Raw genomic sequence first — 21,640 nt, 5'->3', positions numbered from 1 at the left:
TACTGTTGTGCTTTTTGATGGTTTTCCTGTTTCTATCTAGAATATACAGTACATGGTCTTTTTTAAATGTACACATTTTTTCTGTTCTTACTTTATTTTGCCTCCGTGTCCTCCCTATAATCATCTGCCTCACTTATAACGCTGTCTCCCCACCCCCACCTCATATCTAAACTCACTACATTTTTATGTCTGTTTTCTGTTACAGGTGGGAGTTTCCGTTTTTTTTTTTCATGCCATCAGTAAATACCACAAGATTTCCGCTAGTTTCTTGCATTTACTTTGAGTACGATAGAATAAAAATAGAGTTTTACAAGAAGGATAAAACATATAAAAAGTATAAATCATGCAACTATTGGGTAGGATAAACTCTCCTGAGTAATTTTCCAGCTAAAGCGACATTGTGGGTTTTTTTCTGTCCCTCTAAGGGGCTCATCATTCTTAATCAGATGGTAGCAAGTTCAGTTCTTTCTGCGGTTTAGTTGGCTGTACTGGTCATCTTGCCGGTCCCGAAGCGGCTGAAAAATAATACAAGTGTGTGAATAGTAATCAACTGCATTAAAACGCGCAACTTCAGCCAAACACGTTTAAAAACATTATACATTATGCAGAAGGCATACCCCAAAACGTAATGTAGGTTCATTACCGAAACAAAGCATTCTGCCAAATAAAATTTTACTTATGTCTTGATGGGTGATCCTTTAACACATATTATGAAAACTAATGATATAATGACTCTTGTCACCTCAAAAGAGGTCCCTATGGTCTGAAAACACCCAATATGGGATCTCCAGTTATGGTGCGCTTTTTTTTTTTTTTTAATGTGTATGTTCCAATTTTCACCCATAGCGTAGATTTTTTTGTTTTAGCGCTAACTTTGGATGAGGTTGCTATGGAAATCCATGATGATCCGTGAAATACATCAAAATGACTATAGTGCATTACCCTGGGTTTTCTAGGTTTTTTTTTTTTGGAAACTAGTACTTTTATCAAGTGGTTTGGAGATCTGAAGTTAGAGCCTCCGGCAAACCTACACCCATACCTGTTAAAGGGGGTTCTATATATATATATATATATATATATATATATACTATTGTAGTGAATTACCTTGAGACTATGGATTAATCAGTTGAGCATATCATATATGATCATTGTACTTGGCATGACAGATTTACTTAGTACTGTAACCTATGCTGTACTTTTACTATTTGACCCTCATGTCTGCCAAAAAATAGGAGTATGAATAAAAAATGATTTACCAAAAAAAAAGAAAAATATCAAATTGCCATTTTCTCCCCCCATTATTTCCCCATAAACTCCTAACAAATAGTAGAAACAAAAGAAACTACATTATTTCCTTAAAAGTCTCCACACTGCTTGGTAACTGTTTTTAATAGACGTGGTTGCATATTTGTGTAGAGTTCACATGCAGCCTGTGACGCTGACAACACACAACATATTGCAATAATTACGCTAAAGAAACAGTGTACAGAAACGGGTACAAAACAGATATGTCCATAAGTATGTGAACCTTGTTGCACCTCTGGGGCACCTGCTTTTCAGGGCTACAACCTCTTCACTGCTGTGGCTGAGGGAGAATAAATAAGAAAAAAAGCTCATCTGCCTATTTTGTTCTTCAAAAAAAAAAAACTAAGTAAAATAAAAATACTTGGGGTGGGGGTTTTTCAGGGGTGTACTCGTGGTGCCTTTTTACCAGCATGTTAGCCAGCTCATCAAACACTAGATCAGTTGGCAGTATGCTGTCACTGTCGTTACCATGGTAGCAAGCAACCATATTCATTATTTAATGTTGAAGAAGTTGTATGCTCTTTTCTTCAGAGGAAGTCTGCCCATTAAACTGTAAATACAAAGCTTTCCTCTTTAAAGGACAGTTGAACACTTTTGCTGGGAAGAGGAAGATGGCTACCGGTTGGCTCAGGAGGCTGAACAGCTGATTCGAGAACCAGTAAACTTTAACATTTAGGGTATCAAGTTAAGTTTCCCTTTGGGGATCTAGGCAAATATTGCATTGTTCACTGCTTGGTGACCAGCTCACTATCTGCAAGCCAGCAGCGCCAGTCGCCATGAGAATGAAAGTTTGTATAAGCCGCTTTCACAAGATTTTGGGGGCATTTAAAGAATACTAGCACTTTAAGCTGCACGTAACAGATTTGATTCACCTCCGCTTTCACTCACCTGATAAAGCGTCTCATTTGGGATCAGACTCTGTTTATCAGACGCTGCAGAAGAGAAAGACTTGATGAAACAGTTCATGAAAATGAGCATATGAACTACTTATGACTATATTTTATCCATGTTTCCTCACCTCGCGCCGGTCTCCGTGCCTCTGTGCCAGCGACGCAATACACAGCCACAGCAATGAGTGCAATCATAATGACATCTGCCACCAAGAACCCGGCTATTGTCCCAGAGTCGAGCTCTACACAGTTCTGACACACTAATACAAGTAAAAATATAGGACGAGAAAAGTGTGAGAAGGTGGTTTCTTTGTAGGTTTTGATACACATGCAGTCGGGCAAAAGCCATATGAAATACATGATGTACGCGTCGTTTATTGCAAATATTTTAAAAATGCTAAATTGTAAAGTATGAGAAGGACTATGTCAGAAGAAAAGGCAAGTGGGCTTATGTATAAACAGCAAGTCTGGGGCAAAATGGTAAAAGAGGGACAGTCAGGAGGACCGTTACAGGAACATTCACTGCTGAATGCTCACCTTTTATCACTTTGCACCAGAATTACTCTCTATGTGTAACCTCAAAGACACACAAGTTCCAACAATGTTTCTAATACCCACTCAAGAATTTCGAAACGGTGTATGGTTATATAAAACATGATTGTCAAGCAAAGCTTGAAAAGTGGTCTTATCTCCATAGCGATCAGCGGAAGGTCCCTGCTGAAGGAACATTGCATTGGTTGCTATGGGGATAAGGCAGCTTTGCACCAGATTTTATACATAACATCCATTGACTTAAAATAAAAAGCCAGATTCACATTGTATACTCACTTCTAACGTAGACTTCAATCTGATATGTTCCAGCAGATGACTCGCAGGTGTAGAGTCCACGAGGATCGTCCCATATAGAACCCAATGGTAATTCTTTCGAGTTAAATGATTCGGTGATGTTATAATGATCTTTTAACCATTCATTTTTATCCCCAGGGCACTGTAGAAACAGTTTCCCATCGGTTGTCCTGGCTGCCAAGTAAATTTATGGATAGTTAGAAGCGCCAGGACGAAATAATCCAGTAATCATAGGAGGGATTCCATGTGGAACATGATCACATCTTTAAAACTTTCTATTATAAAAGGCCCATCCCAGCAACGTTTTCCAGCAAGCCAAACCATAATTCATACTTAATAAAGCAAGACAAACTTTATATTCTTCTCAGCCACAACTCAGAGTTTAGTGAATAAGCCCATATGTATTATATACAGGTACGTAATGCATTAAAGTCCCATATGTCATCATCCGATTTTTAAAAGAAAAAACCGCCTTTTAGTGCAAAGTCACCCAGAAGACAAAACAATATTTTTACTCACCTGTAATTGAGTTATCTGAAAGATAAAAGCACACAAACAACACATAAGAACATGGGGAACATATAAACGACGGTGACACAGGGTAAGGAAAAACAGAGGGAGAGAAGTGGGGAAAGAAGAAAAAAAAGATTAATCATTAATTGCATTTCATAAGCTCCTTTTTTTGTGACAATAGCAATTTACAGTCAGCAGTAGAGTAAATCTTCGCCCAGAGACGATGCCTCTCCAGTCATGTTTTATAGGACACATAATTTTTCTCAACACCTATAAAGTGTTTCCCTGCATAATGCGAGACGTATAAACTTGATTTCCTCCTGTGAGTTTATACGTCCCACATATTGTTGGAATAGTCTACTTAGAATCCACACGTACCATCTGCAAAAGTGCCTGCGAAGCACAAAATGATCATTAGGGTCCACGTGGTAGGAGAGTGACCATCCATGGTGTTCCTGCTGGTTGGATCTGGCTTACAGGCGTTGTATAAACTGAGCAATGTTGCTGTGTATCATACGTGTATCATACGTGAGCACAGGAAGCAGCCTCTGTGGCATTTATGGTTTGGTGACACAAGCATCTGAAGTTAAAAGGATGTTTGTTCCATAAATGATCGTGCTTGAGTTAGAATAATTTGTAAAACAGTGACTTCCCTACCATCCATGTTCTTTGTTAATGGTTATAATTAGTTCATTGTCCTTGTTTTTCTTTCAACCGGAATAAATCGATTACTGTAAATGCATAAGGGATCTGCTGCTAAATCACTTGCATTTGGAGGAGGGAGAAGAAAGGGGACAATCAGCTATTATGTGAGTTAAAGCACATATTGTCACTGGATTGTATCTTTTAAGTCGCCTGCTCAATGCAATAATCCCTGACTACAGGCACAGATCAGATCATTATTTTACTTTTTTAATCTAATGTTTATTTTATTAAGAGAAAAACTGTAGCCATTCTATAGATATCCTTGGTTACAATGTTAATGTTAAAGAGACCATACCGGCTATAGGAAGGTGGCTGAGAAGAACAGAAGAGATGGCCAGAAGGAAAATAGAAGAGGGACAGGGGGGTTATCTATGAGTCAATTTATGGACATGTATTAAAATATCTTGTATTTCAATGCATATTTTAATAAAACAAGCAGTCTGGACAAAACTGCTATTAAGCAATCCTTTCGCATGTTGGCATAGAGTTACAGCAGTATACCACTCGGTCACGGACCCCCAGGACTCAGAAACAGCTTGTGGGGCGCTACAGAGATTTCCCAAGAACTCATAAAAGGTACGGACTATGATAACCTGGAGACTTATCATTAGACTTGATGAATAAGGACAATAGAAACCATCTCATTTCATGCAGCAGAGTATCCACAGCCTCTTGCAGCATTATTAAGCCCTTTATATTTTTAACGAAATCCTTTGCTTCCAGTAAAGAGGAATAACTGGTTTTGAGGCGTTCAACAACGATTTGTTGCGTTCAGAGATTGAGCGTGGTGTATGATACAGAAGGAAAGCAGCTGGGGAATCTCCCACTATGCCCATTATTTGTAAGACCTTCTCCCTGAACGGTGTGATCATAGCCTAGAACCTCCAACACCAGTCAGAGACAGATGGGTAATTATTTGACTTTTTTACACTTGGAGAGAAGCTGCAGTGCTTTACCGACTTTTAACATTCTCCATATGAATGACTATGACAGAAGTCTCATGTATATATTTAACCCCTCAAGGATCAGGGCTATTTCACTCTACAGGACCAGAGTAATTTTGGTGTTTTTGCTTTCTTCAACTGTTAAATATAAAAAATTAACCCCTTAGGGCCAGGTTAAACAAATATTGAAATTAAAAAAACACGGTTTCTTCCTGTTTTCTGTAAAAGAGAAAAGAAGTTGAGAACAGAGACAATGTCAGTTCTTATAAGTAATGTCTTTGTGTCGTCTGGCTGTATCCACGCACGTGATTGGCCAGCACGGAAGCGCAGAGGATCTGCTATAGATTGACCTCTCTGGTCAGCAACAGCAGTGACCCTGCGATCGGAGCGCCGTGGGGTTTTGAACTGACGTACAACGTATGCCATCGGCCATAAAGGGGTCTGATGAGCAAGACAGCAGCCCCACTACAAAACTAGAAACTTATTCTCATGGGGTCAAAGAGTGCCACCACCTGTGAGAATGGTGGGTAGCACATAAGGACTCCTATACTAAACATATTCCACATCATCTACTGATTGATCCCAAAACGCAGTGGGCAGAACCCCTGTAACACAACTGTTGTTTTTGTATGTCTAATTGTTATCTTACATACTGCTCGTCATCTGCTGTTTTCCCATTACAGTACAGCGCTGTGGAATATGATAGCGCTATATAAAACAATAAATAATAATGCTGCTGCTTAGCATATATCAGGTTATTTTTCAGCAATGGCCTTTTTAAACGTATTTGTACTAATATGTATTGAGTCGTATGCATTCATATTGTTTCAGGAGACCCTGCCTGTGTCTGATGACGTCACTTCACATGTATGTTAATGTGAAACGGGTACATTGCTCGCCCGTTCCGCTTTCAACGTAACGTCAATAATTGCAATTCAGAACACTTCGTGTTGAGTAGATCAGACACTGCGCCGCATTTATCAATATTCAGTGTCGACACCCTCTCCGTGCCTGAAACCGAACTCCCTAACCTCCACGACTAACAAGATAGTAAACAAAGTCCGGAGAGTCTGTGCATGCCTTCCGGTGACGTTTCTGTATACTACCACCAAAGAGCGGAAGCGGAAGTGCCAACCAGGTAGGAAACGGTGAGTCAGAGGCTGATGGGAGGTGTGTATGTCTGTCAGATTGTGTGTTATGTGCATATTAGTTATATGTTTCTCGACCTTCATGTTGCTTTTGTTCTAAATACGGTTTTCTTTCAGTGTCTGTAATCAGACGTTTCACGTTGTTGAAGTTACCCAAATGAATGTAATGAGGGCTGTCATATCTACTACCGAATCCTATACTATTATACCATATTGTTCCTATAGACTACTCCTAACTGTGTCTCCAATGGCTTTAAAATCATAGTAATTTATAATAATGTCCAATAAATGTATGTACCGGTTTATCCTGTGCAGAATGTAAATAACCACCGTCCCAAAACCATATGCTCTTTATGTAGAAGCCTTGGGTGATGTCATTTTAACAAACATATGCATTCTTATTAATAGCTACTTAAAATGTAAATAATTCCAGAGGAATCTTGTGTGCCACGGGCTGTTACCTCTTGGGAGTGTATTTCTGCAGTGCTGCAGATTCTGTCAGTATTCTATAAATAGATCATTTCTAGAATTAAATAATGCTATTCACGCGCACCTAGCGGGTATTTGTGGCGTGTGCGTTGAGTGTGCCTAAGAACAAGAAGGTTGTGATGAACCCCAGTGATAAAGCATGCGTGCTAGACAAATGTTTTCCAGAGAGTTTATAATTTGCGTGCAGATGTGTAAATGAATAGTGGCAGGGTGAGTGAATGAGTGAGTATTGGTACACCAAAAAGATTGTATATGCGATACTGTTACAAAGAAGACAGTTTATTAAATGCATGTTTTAAGAAGTAAGCTGTTTTTTTTTTTTTGTTTTTTTTTACAATGGTATAAGAATTGATGAATTTATGGTGGTCAGTAGCAAAAGTGTGCAGTGAACAGGGTCCCATAGGAACCCAACCCCATTTTTTTCCATAGGATCCATGGCTCGGTATTCGCGATTTCCATATTCACAGGATTTTCTAACAAAGGAATCTAACACCTGCGAATAGCGAGGATTAAGTGTATTAACAAAATAAAACCAATCAATGACAAAATGGTTATACGCCATGCTAAAAGCTACTTAAGTATTAAGTACTTAAGTTCCCTGATGTTTCCCCTTGAGAAGGCATATTGATATCAGGCGTTCACAAGCTCAACTCCCCTACAGACTACCTCTTTATTGCGTAGACCCCAATGAGCTCCATGCCCTAAGTTTCATATAGCGTGACCTTCCAGACCTGCAGATACCTTGCCAAATTTTGTTACGTTTTCAAATCCAGTGGCTAATACATGTTTGCCGTTTCTCCTTTTTCTGTCTGATATAAGTCTTATGGATTGTAATTTGCATTTACATTTGTGATGGATGTGACCTTTTGCTGTTAATTGCTCAAATGGGATTTGACCCCAAATACTGTTAATGTCCCCTGTCAATAACTAATAAGATTATTAAAAAAAAATCAAATCCAAGTGTTTATAATTTGATGCAGCATATGATGGCACTGTATAAAACAATAATGTATAACCATGTAAACTGACTAATATATTTTAATTTAATAAAGTTTCCAATATGTTTTTTTTTTCTTCACTTAACATAATAGATCAAATCTTTTCAGACCTGGTCCTAAATGGAACATATGGCAGAATAAAATGACCGACCAAGAAAACAACAATAGCATTTCTGCTAACCCTTTTGCTGCTCTTTTTGGTTCTGTGGCTGAGGCGCAACAATTTGTGGCTGGACGGAAACAGCAGCTGAGGCAGCAGACAGGTAATCATATTAAAAACATGATTTAGAGCGGCTTAAGACTTAAGTTAAATAACAATGGCAGCTCTCACGTACAGCACATCATAAAATCAGAGCCATTTTATATTACCGTATATTCCGGCGTATAAGACGACTGGGTGTATAAGACGACCCCCAACTTTTACAGTTCAAATATAGAGTTTGGACTATACTCGCCGTATAAGACTACCCCTCTACCCAGCGTACAACAACCAGTCAATCACGGCAAGCGATGTACCTTACCAGTGATTGGCTGGTTGTTATACAGACATATACATACATACACTGCCCTTACACACACACACACACACACACATATATATATATATATCTACACATACTAACATACGCCTGTCAATACATACACATTTATACACTGCCCTCACCACACACCCCTGCTTTTACACACACACGTATATACACATATATATATATATATATATATATATATATACACAGACACACACACACACATGTATATATACATACACACACACGTGTATATATATACATACATACATACATACATACACACACACATGTATATATATACACACACACATGTATATATATATATATACACACACACATGTATATACCGTAAATATACACACATGTATGTATGTGTATATATATATATATATATATATATATATATACACCAGCTTACTGACACACTGACCATCTCACACCAACATACATACACTGCACTCACACCCCTTTCTCCCCATCTCTTACCTTTCTCATCTTCTATCTTCTATCTTCTTTCTTCCATCCAGTCGTGGGAGCGCGAGGTCTGTCATGTCAGACCTCTGTTTACTGCTCCCTCATCACTACGCGCCGGCAATTGATGCCGAGGGCCCGGACATGACGTTATCACCGCGCTCGGCATCAATAGCCGGCGCGTAGTGATTAGGAAGCAGGGAAGCCGAGGTCTGAAGTGCCAGACCTCGAGCTCCCTAATGTTGGTTTAGTTAGAGGGAGGTCGTGATCTCCCCAACCAGCCCTGCTGATCAGGGCTAGTTGGGGAGATCACGATCTTGCACCTACCTCGGCGTGGCCCTGAAGACCGGCCCAGGGGAGGCGGCTTCTCCACTCGCCCCTCCCCTAGAGATTTGTGGCTTCGTGGGACTCTCCGGCTGGGTAAGTATTCGGTACTCGGTTAGTACCCGGCGCATAAGACGACCCCCGACTTTTAAGAAGATTTTCTGGGGTTAAAAAGACGTCTTATACGCCGGAATATACGGTAATACTTATGTCAAACAAAAACCCTTGATGGATCCATTTATGGACACAGTAGTGTAGTGGAAAGGAAGGGTTCACATATCTCCATGGAGGGAGTGTGGCCCCCGAAGAATAAGATTGGAGACGTGGTCATTTATTGTGCCTTCAAGATCACTATCCACTTTCTTCAATGATGGTAGTGAAGCACAGTGACCTCAGACTTAAAAATCAAACCAAAAGAACACTAATTATTATGTTTTATATAGGTGTAGGAGTAAAACATAATTGCCTCCCTTCAAGCCAATCACTGGAGTTTGCATACATACGTGTAAACATGGGTTATTTCAGGGCTTAGTTGATCAATCCCCTTGTGTGTTCACTAATATCACCTGTTCTTCCAATGTATTGTGCTACTTTTATATAATTATAAACCCATCGTGTCTTCTCTGTCAGACGAGTATAAAGGGGATAGCCAGGATGACTCTGACAACAGTATTTCTGAAAGCCTGGATGACTGTGATGACTCGGTTGCAGAAATCAGTCGTTCGTTCCGTTCACAACAGGAGATATGCGAGCAGCTGAATATCAACCACATGATTCAAAGGATTTTCCTCATAACACTAGACAACAGTGCGTATGCCATAAGTTTAGCAGGGCTAAAATGTATGTATTTCAGTAACTCATTTACTGTAACTGCATATTATTGAAATAACTTGCATTATTTCTGATAATTTGTCAGCTTTAGAAAACTGCTCAGGGATGAGTGTAAGAATAGACACCAGGCCTTCTGTGTTTACAGTAAACAGAGATAACAGAATATTCACAATTCCCATAGATATTCCAGACTATAGTACTGATCTTAAAAATATATATTAATAAAGAAAGAAACAAATATGGGCGATACTTATTGGATCTGTCTTGGAGGTACTTTTGAGTGCTGGTGGCCCCGCAGAGCACTGCTGGTGGTATGATATGTAGGATGTGCAGCAGAGTAGTATATGTTGAGAGGTTAGTAGTGAGCTTTTGTCAGAATGTTATTACAGATATAAAGACCGAAAATGCTTCCTTTTTTAAGAATGCATAGCTCTTTATTCAGTGAAACTAAGCTAAGTATACCTTTTTCCCCCCCTCTTATTCTGGATATATAGAATTTGTCACAGGATCTCTTTTGGTTTAAAAATGTTATTGGATGTTTGTGTTTCAGGCGATCCTAGTTTGAAGAGTGGGAATGGAATTCCTCAGAGATGTGTTTATCTGGAGGAGCTGGGAACAGAACTCGATGGGCAGGATTGGTTGGACATGGACAATATAGAACAGGTAACCAATCGCTGCAGAACATTAAAATCTGTGTATTTAGGTATATAGAGTTTCCATATCCGTTATGTCTCCCAGGACATATCACACTTTTACATTTTGTTGATCAATCTACTACTGGACCAAACATATGCATCCAAATAAAGCAGGGAAGCATACACTTGGTTTGGTAGTTGATTTCCTTGTGTGAGTTTATACATCTGCTTGTAACGCTGGTTAAAAGGTGGTGGTCAGCAGCATGTAAAAAATGGCCAGTATTGCAACCCTAGGCGTAGGGCACAAAAGTGAAGTGGATTTCATTTGTGAAACAGAATGCAGGAAGAAAGCCAGGTCCAGCCTCTAATTGTATGCTACTTATTCGCGTTTTACAAAATTACAGTTTTTACTCACTCAAACACAATCTCTTTCTTTTAGGCCCTTTTTACTCGTCTTCTTCTGCCTGAGCCAGGAAAGTACTTGATCTGCATGACATCCTCAGGATCCCCCAACCTGTCTGCTGACAGAGATGCTGGAGAGAAACACATTTTCCCATACTTATTCTCTTGCTTTCAGAGAGCTAAAAAAGAGGTGAGGCCCAGACATGCCATTGGAAATGTCACCTTAACCCTTTTCCACACCATTATTCAGTTTAGCATGCCAGGAGTCTATAATAATATTGACCTATGGCAGTTGTCAGTTGCTAGCTTTGACTTATCTTGTACATTTAGGTCACAAAAGTGCCAGAAAACCTTTTGCCATATGCAGTACGCTGCAAAGCTCTGGCTGTTTCCAATGCCCGCACTGTTCTGCTCACCCCAGAGATCTACCAAGGACAGGACATTCCAGCCCAGTTCGTGGACCTGATGTTGGAAGGACTTCAGGGGGGATGTGAGTTTTATCTAAATTATAAAAATATACATATCTTTCTATTCTCAGTACTCCGTACCAAAGCACAACCCTTTCATCTTCTGTGTGGCTCTACATCCATATAAATTAACTCTACTTTGTCATTATCACCTTAGCAGACTTGGTGGAGATTTTGTAGAAATGTTATATGGACAAAATATATGTCCAGAATTCCCTTCTGTTACCTATATCATTCTTTGTTGGAGCAGGCCAGACAAATATGTGCCTTTTACCTTTCTTTTCTCTTAGACTTTGAAGAGGTATCAGAATTCATGGAAGAGCTAATTGAGGCACTTTTGGCTGACGAGGAGGTGCACACGTTTAGTGAAGTCTTCCAACCTGTGTTTGATGAGCTCCTGAAAAGGGTTAAAGATTTAGACCTATGTCAAATGGTGCTTTGTACCTATCTCGACCTCCTTCTCTACTGCACTCGGCAGAAAGATATAGCTAAGGTAAGCAAAGACGCAAAAGGAGAACAGTGTAGGGAGTCATATGAACATTGCATCCACTATATTGACCTACTGCATAGTAAGAGGGTAGAGGAGATTTTCAAGAAATGTCACTAATTTAACTGTGCATCACAGTTTCGCCTTTAGGAATGTCCTATGAATTCTTATCCAGCTCAGAGCCAAGTGCAAAGTTGTTTGTATCAGTTTTCATTAGTGAATAACAAATCAATTACTTTTTGCGTACAGGTCTTTGTAAAATACATTCAGCCACAGGACCCCACAAATGGCCACCAATATCAGAAGACACTCTTGGGGGTCATCCTCAGTATATCCTGCTTGCTCCGTACCCCAGGAGTTGTCGAGAACCATGGTTACTTCCTGAACCCGTCACGATCCAGTCCTCAGGAGATTAAAGTGCAAGAATCTAACATCCACCAGGTAGGGTATCATTTGTGGCCTGTGGATGCTTTCTGTAAATGTTTTATATTCATCTATGCTTTAACGTGGTACTTGCCACTGTTTTTGTTTTCCATAGTTCATGGCTCAGTTCCATGAAAAGATTTACCAGCTCCTGAAAAACCTTCTTCAACTGTCACCAGACACAAAGCATCTCATCTTGTCCTGGCTTGGAAATTGTCTGCACGCAAATGCTGGCCGTGCCAAAATCTGGGCCAGCCAAGTTCCTGAAATCTTTATGCAGACCTATGCCTCTGATAGTTTCTTCCTGAATCTCGGGGCAGCCCTGCTGCGCCTCTGCCAGCCGTTCTGTAAACCAAAATCTGCTCGTCTTCTGACTTTCAATCCCACCTATTGTGCTCTGCGTGAGATCAATGAGGAGGAGCGTAGGAGTCGTAATGCACATGTTAAGGGTAAATAGAGACCACAAGCTGGACTTTCACTGTAAACTCAAACACTGTTCAGTTCTGAATACTGTTTTTTTTTGTCTTGTAAATTCTGCTCCAGCCAAGCTCAAGGTTGTTTGATCCGTCTAGTACAATTGTACTAAAGTCTCTCTTTGTTGCAGGCTTGGATAAGGAGACTTGCTTGATTCCAGTTGCCGCTGACCAACAACCCGATTTCCCACAGAGCTTCAACCTTGTGACAGAGAACCTAGTGCTTACCCAATACACGCTGCATTTGGGCTTTCACAGGTAAATAACTGATTTTCATATATCGAACGCCAGAGTGCGCGTTTATTTGGGTGACAGTGAGATGTGCATACAACTATTTTACGAATGAGATATTGTCATGGATGGATTATCTCCCAGAGTGTTTATCTAAATTAGGTATGTGAAATTAATTGGTGCTTATGAAGGGACAATAATTCCCTGTACACACCTCTCTCTCTCTCACTCTTTAGGTTGCACGAGCAAATGGTGAAGGTGAACCAGAGTCTGCATCGGCTGCAAGGAGCATGGCGTGAAGCCCAACAGAATGGTAGCCCCACGGCTGAAGGCTTGAGGGAGCAGTTTGAACGACTAATGACAGTTTATTTATGTCTGAAAACAGCACTCAGTGAGCCCCAAATGCTTCAGAACTGCCTCCACCTGCAGGTCTCAACAGCACTCCTTTTGGTCCAGATTGCGTTGGGCAACAGAGGCACAGAACCACTCACCCTCACATTTCCTATCCCTGATGTACAACACAGTGCATTGGCCTATGTACCAGGTACGTTAGCATGTAATGCCAAAATACCTGCTCTTTATCAAGGACGTGAAAAATTCTACTTATTGTTTGTGTCAGAATATTTCTATTTATGGCCCTTATCTAACACAAGTGGTAGAGATTAACGTTCTATGATGTGGTAAAGGAGCCAAATCAGATTAAACATTTTTTTTTAAATATATTTTATGAATATTATTATTGATTCTTTGCACTTATCCTAGTTGATTTATGTAATGGAGACAAAGATACAAACTAAGCACGTACACTTTCATGTGTTTTTTTTTTGTTTTTAGAATTCTTTGCAGACAATTTAGGAGATTTCTTCATCTTCCTGCGGCGTTTTGCAGATGATGTTTTGGAAACTGCAGCAGAATCTCTTGAGCAGATATTAGACTTTATCACGGCTTTCACAGGCAGCGTGGAGAGGTAGAGTGTGTCAAGAAATAAAGGTGACTGCAGCTAGGGACTGGAAGAAGAGCGAACCTGGGCACAGTATGCCACCCGATACTAGAGGATACTGGTTGGCGAGACACTTGGAGAACAAACTGTGGAACGGTATAGGGTCATAAAGGAGGTAGCACTTTATAGACTGACAGTAGGATTGTGGTGTAGATAAGTATGCCAATATAAGAACTTTAGAGCACTAAGACTTTAGAGAAGGTAAGGTAGAGAGGAAGAAGTTTTAGGTAGGTTTTCTTTTTTTAGATATCTGTGACCGTGAGCCATAGAGAGAGAAAAGCAGAAGAATAAATATTCTCTGGTAAACTCATTTACTTGGGATGCTAATTAAAAAGTGTTCTGTTTATCAAATCAGGATATCTAATACTAATTAAAGTAATTTTTTTTATCTCTAACCATTTGCTTTTGACCTTTAGGATGAAAAATCCCCACCTGCGTGCCAAACTCGCAGAGGTTCTTGAAGCAGTCATGCCTCACCTGGAGCAGGTCCAGAACCCCCTCATTTCTAGTGTCTTTCACCGCCAGCAGATTTTCTGTTCCTATCGCCATGCACCACATTTGGCCGAGGCCCTTATCAAGGTGTTTGTTGACATTGAATTTACAGGTAATAATGTTATTATAGACAAAGGACTCGGAAACCAATTACAATAGAAAACCAATTCCATTACAAATGCCGTTTTCAAGGCAGCGGGATGTTTTACCATTATGTAGGGGCTATAAGCGTTTGAAATGCTCAGGTATACTTTAAGTCATGGAGCGGTGATCTCTGTATCTCTTTTTGCAGGTGACCCTCATCAGTTTGAGCAAAAGTTTAACTATCGACGGCCAATGTACCCCATCTTGAGGTACATGTGGGGGAGAGATAATTACCGGCAGAGCATAAAGGTCCGCAAACATTCAAGCTAGTTTTTCCAAATATGCCTCTAGTTTTAAAGTTGCTTGTTCCTGGGTGTTAATCGGTCACTCAATAATGAAAATGTTTTATATCTTTTATAGAATCTAGCAGATTATGCATCTGAGAATCTGGAGGCTGTGAACCCCCCTCTCTTCTTACGTTTCCTCAATCTACTGATGAATGATGCTGTTTTTCTGCTGGATGAAGCCATTCAGGTAAAAAATTAAAAAAAAAACAAAAAGAGAGGGTTTGTGACATAGTGAACAGTAGTTTATTTTTATTTTAGGTTTAATGTAGCTAACAAATAACTTCTTGTTTGCTTAATAAGTTTACTTTGACCCCTTTCTACCTCATTATCTTTAATGTCTGTAGACCAACTTCGTGCATGATTGTCCTTGGTCATCCTTATTATTTATATCTAACTGACCCACCCAATTATTTTCCTTTTCCTCAGTACTTGAGCAAGATAAAGATCCAGCAGATTGAAAGAGACCGAGGGGACTGGGATGGGCTGAGTGCGGAAAGTCGTCGTGAGAAGGAGTCCAATCTGCTCATGTTTGGACAGTTAGCCAGGTTCCACAACATCATGTCAAATGAGACCATCGGTACCCTGGCTTTCCTCACCTCCGGTAAGTGCAATAGACAGAGACGACTTGAATCATATACATGTTTATATCTCAAGAGAAACTGAGCACTAACCTTCTGTTAAGTGTACAGGTATTACATGACCAAGTGTGGCTTCGTACATTAACTTTTCTTTTAACTCTGACGGCATTGAACATTAAACTACTTGTGGGTTTGTCTTCTGCAGAAATCCGCTCGCTGTTTGTTCAACCATTCCTGGCCGAACGCATCATTTCAATGCTCAATTACTTTCTCCAGCACCTGGTAGGGCCCAAGATGGGAGCTTTGAAGGTGAAAGATTTCAGCGAGTTTGACTTCAAGCCTCAGCAGCTGGTGTCTGACATCTGTACCATCTACTTGAACCTGGGGTAAATGGATGGGGGGTTGGTAATGAAATGTACGTAATAAGTGCTTACCGTCTGCGGATTTAGGTGTCGAGGTAACGCAAAAATAAAGGGAAGTGAGCTCAAAGAAATGTACCGTGTTCTTATTTTCCCATTTTAGAAATGAAGAGAATTTCTGTGCTTCGGTGCCCAAGGATGGTCGTTCATATTCGCCTATGCTGTTTGCACAAACTGTGCGGGTACTGAAAAAGATAAACAAGCCAGGGAATATGATTGTGGCATTCACCAACCTTGCTGAGAAAATCAAGGTGAGGCAACTGGAATAGTCTTCAGGTATAAGCCAGAAAGGTTAATACAATAATGAAGTTTAGGCATGCATGAGACGGACATAAGGCTATCCTGAACATTCAATAAGGCTAAAGTTAAGTTTAAGGGCCTGGAGCAAGTGAAGAAATGGGCAAAATGGCTTTTAATTGTCCTGTGTTTTCTAAATTGTCCAGTGAGCACTCCTGCTACTATTCTATGAATTAACTTCTAGCTTATGTCTGGGTTTTCTTGTAAATACACCCTTTTATTTATAAACCTGGCCATGCAAATGTTTCTTAAAGGTACAGTAAGTACAGTTTATTGTATACAAAGGCTTTTTTATTCTTCAACTCAGTTAAAGACTTTGTAATGATGAATCCTACAAATTAAAATGCATATTTTGGTCTGTTCTGTGTCAGTCTTTGGCAGATTTGCAACAGCGTGAAGAAGAGACGTATGCAGATGCACCTGATGAATTCCTAGACCCCATTATGAATACAGTAATGTCAGACCCAGTCATTCTGCCCTCCTCCCGAGTCACTGTGGACAGGTCAACTATTGCACGGCATCTGCTGAGGTAAATTTTGGTTTCAAAACATGACTTACGTCACCCTGCGTGACTAGGTAGCTAAATAATTTCTCCAATATACCCTGGGATCTACATATGATGCTGTTACGCTTCCTACTTGCATAAAACAGATGTGCAGCTCTCAAAAACATTGTTCTAAAAAAAAATGCTGTACAGGTGTAAAATGTCAAAATATTTTATTGTTCATTATTTATGATTTATTTTAAGACGTTCATAATTTTTTTAATTTATTCAAACTTTGTTGTTCCTTCAGTGATCAGAGTGATCCCTTTAACCGTAGTCCTCTAACCATGGATCAGATTAAACCAAACGTTGAACTTAAGGAGAAGATCCTGCAGTGGCTGTCTGAACGCAAGAAGCAAAGTGAAAACGTGGAATGTGGGTCATCGCAGACCAGATCACAGACTTAATATTTTTTGTTTTGTGTGAGCCCAAAAGTTCACTGTTTTACACAAGGACCTTTGTTGGAAGACTTTGGCATGTAAAGAATGAATCCTTCCAAGTGCTGCAAATAATTTTTAATATTGCAGAGCAGACGGCACATATACAATTATAAAGATGCTTATTAAAAAAAGGACCATGAGTCCCTGTACCAGATTAATTCACAGGAATGGTCAGTTTGGGCTGTCGACAAGTTGGTTATCACCACCCAAATTCACACTCATGCAAATGTCAGGCATGATATTGGATCTTATTAGATTCCCTCCCAAAATGTAGTTTTATTAAGTTACTTTAATTTTAAGTTCGCAATAACAGTTTACAATTCCTTAATAAGCGGAAGCTGAGTCAATGACATAAGTAAATAGTGTATATTTATATGTATGGATAGAGCGAGAGAGATGGGCTGTTATAACTGTATAAGTAAGGGCACAGGCTTCCATTAAAATACAGCCTACCCAGATCATATTATGGTTAAAGAACTGTGATTTTATTATAATCCATAAATTAATAAAAGCTAAAATTGAGGTTTTCGATGGCTGTCACCTCCTTATTGCCATGTGATATGTAACACATAATTATGAAATATTACATACAGTGGGACTTGGTATTGTTGTGAAGCCCTGCAAGTTCTTTATCTGGTTTCATTCAGATATGTATAAGCAGTGTGTTTATTGAACAAGATCCTGTTTTCAAGTCAGGATTTAAAGGTGAAAAATATCTACCATGTGTAGACACTGAAGGAATGGAGATCCTGTGAAATATTCACTTATTTTGCTGCAGCCTAAAGTATAATACTGTAGCAGTGGGTGTGATAGATTCTAAAGCTGCGATCATTCTGGAATATAAACAGTATCGGCAAAATTCACGCAGTTGTTTTATTGAATAGATAATGATGTCATGTCCGTTCGCTTCGGTAAAACCATACATGTCGGTCAGAAAGCTGCATGGAAATGTCGAAAACGGTGTTGGGTCACAAAAAACAACCAGTTGATTTTGAAGGAATGGTGATAAAAGCGGTGATGTGTTGTGCAGGTGCGATACACAACTAACATGTTTTGTTACAGTAAGTTAAAACCACTTTAAGGTACCCTGATGAGAAATGACGACCCGAATGTCCGTAAACGAATAGAGAAAACGTAGAATTCTGAGCCCTGCCCATTTGACGTGTACAGCTGCAATTTCATGACATGTATGAATAAATTCCATGATGTTAAGCTCTTGGAAGCATCCCATGTTTAGTTCTTATTAGGAAGGATTAGGCAATCTGAGTGGCTCTAAAGCCAGGATTTTATTGCTTTGGAGAAAACGTTGGCACAGTGAGATCTAGGTTTTTACCATTTTTTTTAATAAAAAAAAAGTTTACACCTAATAAAACCTCGCACAATATGGAAGCTTAATAATCTTGAACTCAGAATCCAATCTGACATTGCGGAGCTTTTTAAACGGAGCAGCTGTTACACCTGTATTTTGTGCACAGGAGAAATCATAGAAATAAATATTTCACTTTTATTAGTGATGATATAAAAACATAGTGAAAATAATCATGTTTTAGGTGCCACAGCTGAACAATGACCCAACACCCCCTGATTATAGTAATATCCCACATGCATATTTTTTTGTGTTCAAGACGTCAATACTTTACCTATTGCTATATATATATAGATAGATAGATAGATAGATAGATAGATAGATAGATAGATAGATAGATAGATAGATAGATAGATAAACTGGTGTTATGTGAATCACATGCAGGGACATTTGTTTGGGTGAACACATCTCCTGCATGCATAATAGCTGGAGGGCTGGGAATTTAAAGGGATCACACCGCTATTATTTGCATTTGACGCCTAGAATATCCGGTTAACCAGTCACTGTTGACAAGAATAGTTCAAGAAGACTGAAAGTTGGCAGTTGTAGTAGTGCTTCGCAAAAAGGTAGTCTGACCCCATCTCCATGAGGATAAAGACACCCTGGATAGAAGAGAATTTAAACATTCAATGATTTGTAGTATACAATGTGTCAGGAGAGAACAAAGGGGGTTTGATAGGTATTGTAATCCAGGCCTACCATGACCAGGCTTCTGGCAGCAGGTCTGGGGTGGACATCAGATACAATGTTTCAAAATGCCTTTTTTTAGGTGATCAGGCCCCCCTTTGTGCTGCTGCCCTAAGAGTGGGTTACAAGGGCGCCCTTTGGTAATTTGCCTGCTGTGCAAGGCGGTCAGTCCAGGCCTGATATCCACAGAGAAAACGTGGTCTCCATGAAAAGACAAAAACAACCTCTGAGAAATTTGGGGCCCAATGAGGGACTGTCCATTCTGAAGGTGGGCAATTGGGAGGTATGATTTGGGAGAGTAGATCTGATTACACATGGAGCTCTCTTTCCACATTTACATTTGACAGTTCGGTTTGACAAGCGCCTGACAGATCTCTTTGGGAGGTATAACACTAGGGCGCGCTCCCCTCGAGTAACTGCTTCTATTCTGAGCTAACACCATGAGGCTGACATTGGACAGTCCTCTCTCTCTCCTTTAGTAACTGATTCCTGTTAACGCTAGGGGGCGCTCTCTCATGCAATCCAGCGCACCTCTATGCGCTTTAAGAGGCGCTCTATCCTCTATCACTGTAGTCTCACGTGCTCTGGGCGGGTGACATTGGGAGGCGCTCTAGCCTCACTTCGCGTCTCGTTTGTTTTTGGCCCGTAGGTCACTTTCCCATCTCAGTGCGCTCCCAAGCTCAGTAGTGCTGTAGATCCCGGTAATCCACTATCAGTATGGCTCAGGCAGCTCAGAAACTCGTCAAAGCGGTCGCCACGAAGACCCCACAGCTAGTGAGCGGTAAGTAAGCAGTATGACATTGGAAGAGAAGCTGGGACGCCTTTAATATATTATAGCGGAGCTGACCCAGAAGCCGGTAGGGCGCAGGAAAGGCCTGACACCAAGGAGGGGGAGATATAAGCCAGAGATTAGAAGGTGATATAGGACGTAACCGGGAGAATTCCATGGAGGGCTGAAGAAATGTACGGTAATTATTTGGGGTTGCAGACAATTTATATGTAAAGACGCTGCTGAACTACAACTCCCATGAGTCCGAGGCAGCCCATGTTTAACATATTGGCCAAGGGTTATGACATTTAAATTTCAGCAGCTGCAAAGCTACTAATGAGAGGCTTACATTACTTTACTCCCTGCTCCTAGGTAATTTATTGAATAACAATTTTTCTGTAGTAGTTGAAAGCTTATGGTAAGTTACAGAATATTTATTTTATCGCCCCCACGGATCTTAGTAGTTAGCCAAAAATATTGTTTTTGTGATAAACTTTGGTAATGTATTAAGGAGACCGCATTCATTTGTATGAATAAGTGAATTCTAAGAGTTTTACGGTAGATGAAATGAAGCCAATGAATAGTAAAATAATAAAATATAAAATTATTAAGCTTTGTTTTGGACTCGCAGTGTAAATGTCACATTACCTGTTTTAGTGTCATATGTCCTATAACGTTTAGCAACAATGCATTAGGTGTGAATTACAACCTCGCTTTATGTTCCTGACCTTTTATAGCTGCTGTCAGCTTCTCAAGGCCGCGTCTTGCCACGTTCTGGTACTACGCCCGAGTTGAACTCGCCCCACCAACTCCAGCGGAGATCCCAAAAGCCATTGAGAGCATGAAGGGACTGGTGAAATCATTCCAGAGCGGCCGTTTGTCTGAGCTCACCGTCCGGGTAAGTCTCATTAACGCATTACACACAATATTGTGTATATATACATGTTTTTATTTAATTTTACCCTGTAATCGTGCAATATGTTCTTGTCGGTACAGAAAATCCAAGGGAGGAGATTGTATGTGGGTCAGTGCAAACTTTCCAAGCTGTTTTTTTCAATGCAAATGAAATAAAGCTGTGCCCTGTAACTGTTCCCAAAACATGACTACAAAAATCATATTTTTTTTTATGTGGTTTCATATGCAAGAATACTTCTGTCCCTAATTTTCTTTTATTTTTCCCCTAACAGGATGCCTTGAGGAACGGTTTAGTGGCCACTGAGGTCCTTATGTGGTTTTACATCGGAGAGTGCATTGGGAAGGGAGGTCTGGTGGGGTACAACGTCTAAGACATTTACCGATTTCCCTCATATGTGAGGCTGTATATTTTGAAGCGAAACCCATGGACTCAAATAAACAGAAGAGTGACATAAGCTCTCTCTCCCCTTGCTTCATGTGTATGGTGGTTCTGTCTTTATTTGCCGTCTTGCTTGTTATACCTTTTTAAATCACAAAATGGATAAAGCAGTTTTCTGGGTGCTGTGACAGTATACTATTTAACATACTGC

General features: G+C 40.0%; 3 protein-coding genes across 5 annotated transcripts; 2 read left to right on the top strand and 1 right to left on the bottom strand.

The window, feature by feature from the left end:
• Positions 1-254: 254 nt before the first annotated feature.
• LOC128470737 (T-cell surface glycoprotein CD3 gamma chain-like) lies at positions 255-4,035 on the bottom strand. The gene is made up of 6 exons (XM_053452653.1): positions 3,933-4,035; positions 3,561-3,575; positions 3,024-3,215; positions 2,324-2,455; positions 2,194-2,237; positions 255-515 (listed from the first exon to the last, which is right to left on the bottom strand). Exons 1-6 carry the CDS (start codon positions 4,000-4,002, stop codon positions 459-461), a joined length of 510 nt encoding a protein of 169 aa, XP_053308628.1. The 5' UTR covers positions 4,003-4,035; the 3' UTR covers positions 255-458.
• Positions 4,036-6,319: 2,284 nt separating this feature from the next.
• On the top strand, positions 6,320-17,835 carry UBE4A (ubiquitination factor E4A). 3 transcript variants are annotated; one of them, XM_053452634.1, is made up of 20 exons: positions 6,320-6,351; positions 7,932-8,101; positions 9,794-9,970; positions 10,545-10,657; positions 11,069-11,221; positions 11,362-11,521; positions 11,789-11,991; positions 12,235-12,426; positions 12,524-12,857; positions 13,013-13,139; positions 13,349-13,656; positions 13,947-14,079; positions 14,529-14,716; positions 14,897-14,997; positions 15,109-15,222; positions 15,462-15,636; positions 15,819-15,999; positions 16,136-16,283; positions 16,701-16,858; positions 17,124-17,835. In XM_053452634.1, exons 2-20 carry the CDS (start codon positions 7,981-7,983, stop codon positions 17,278-17,280), a joined length of 3,243 nt encoding a protein of 1,080 aa, XP_053308609.1. In that variant the 5' UTR covers positions 6,320-6,351; positions 7,932-7,980; the 3' UTR covers positions 17,281-17,835. The 3 variants fall into 3 exon arrangements, with proteins under 3 accessions (XP_053308609.1, XP_053308610.1, XP_053308608.1); XM_053452635.1 differs by having other exon boundaries at positions 6,321-6,341; XM_053452633.1 differs by lacking the exon at positions 6,320-6,351 and adding an exon at positions 6,360-6,373.
• Positions 17,836-19,989: 2,154 nt separating this feature from the next.
• ATP5MG (ATP synthase membrane subunit g) lies at positions 19,990-21,505 on the top strand. Its single transcript, XM_053452657.1, has 3 exons — positions 19,990-20,147; positions 20,873-21,033; positions 21,323-21,505. The coding sequence occupies exons 1-3, from the start codon at positions 20,084-20,086 to the stop codon at positions 21,419-21,421; spliced, it is 324 nt and encodes a 107-aa protein (XP_053308632.1). The 5' UTR covers positions 19,990-20,083; the 3' UTR covers positions 21,422-21,505.
• The last annotated feature ends 135 nt before the right edge of the window (positions 21,506-21,640 follow it).

Source organism: Spea bombifrons, chromosome 12, assembly GCF_027358695.1.
Source record: "Spea bombifrons isolate aSpeBom1 chromosome 12, aSpeBom1.2.pri, whole genome shotgun sequence".
Lineage (NCBI taxonomy): Eukaryota > Metazoa > Chordata > Amphibia > Anura > Pelobatidae > Spea > Spea bombifrons.
Note: the sequence above shows the minus strand (reverse complement) of the source record. Positions and strands in the feature narration are given on the sequence as shown.

Bases quoted from the DNA above. Each gene is read 5' to 3' on its own strand.
- LOC128470737 (XM_053452653.1), bottom strand. From the start codon at position 4,002: ATGGATGGTCACTCTCCTACCACGTGGACCCTAATGATCATTTTGTGC. The intron at 2,456-3,023 runs GTGAGTATACAA...TACTTGTATTAG, and splicing joins GATTGAAGTCTACGTTAGAA to TGTGTCAGAACTGTGTAGAG. The intron at 2,238-2,323 runs GTGAGGAAACAT...TCTCTTCTGCAG, and splicing joins GGCACGGAGACCGGCGCGAG to CGTCTGATAAACAGAGTCTG.
- UBE4A (XM_053452634.1), top strand. From the start codon at position 7,981: ATGACCGACCAAGAAAACAACAATAGCATTTCTGCTAACCCTTTTGCT. The intron at 8,102-9,793 runs GTAATCATATTA...CTTCTCTGTCAG, and splicing joins GCAGCTGAGGCAGCAGACAG to ACGAGTATAAAGGGGATAGC. The intron at 16,284-16,700 runs GTGAGGCAACTG...GTTCTGTGTCAG, and splicing joins ACCTTGCTGAGAAAATCAAG to TCTTTGGCAGATTTGCAACA.
- ATP5MG (XM_053452657.1), top strand. From the start codon at position 20,084: ATGGCTCAGGCAGCTCAGAAACTCGTCAAAGCGGTCGCCACGAAGACC. The intron at 20,148-20,872 runs GTAAGTAAGCAG...GACCTTTTATAG, and splicing joins GACCCCACAGCTAGTGAGCG to CTGCTGTCAGCTTCTCAAGG. The intron at 21,034-21,322 runs GTAAGTCTCATT...TTCCCCTAACAG, and splicing joins TGTCTGAGCTCACCGTCCGG to GATGCCTTGAGGAACGGTTT.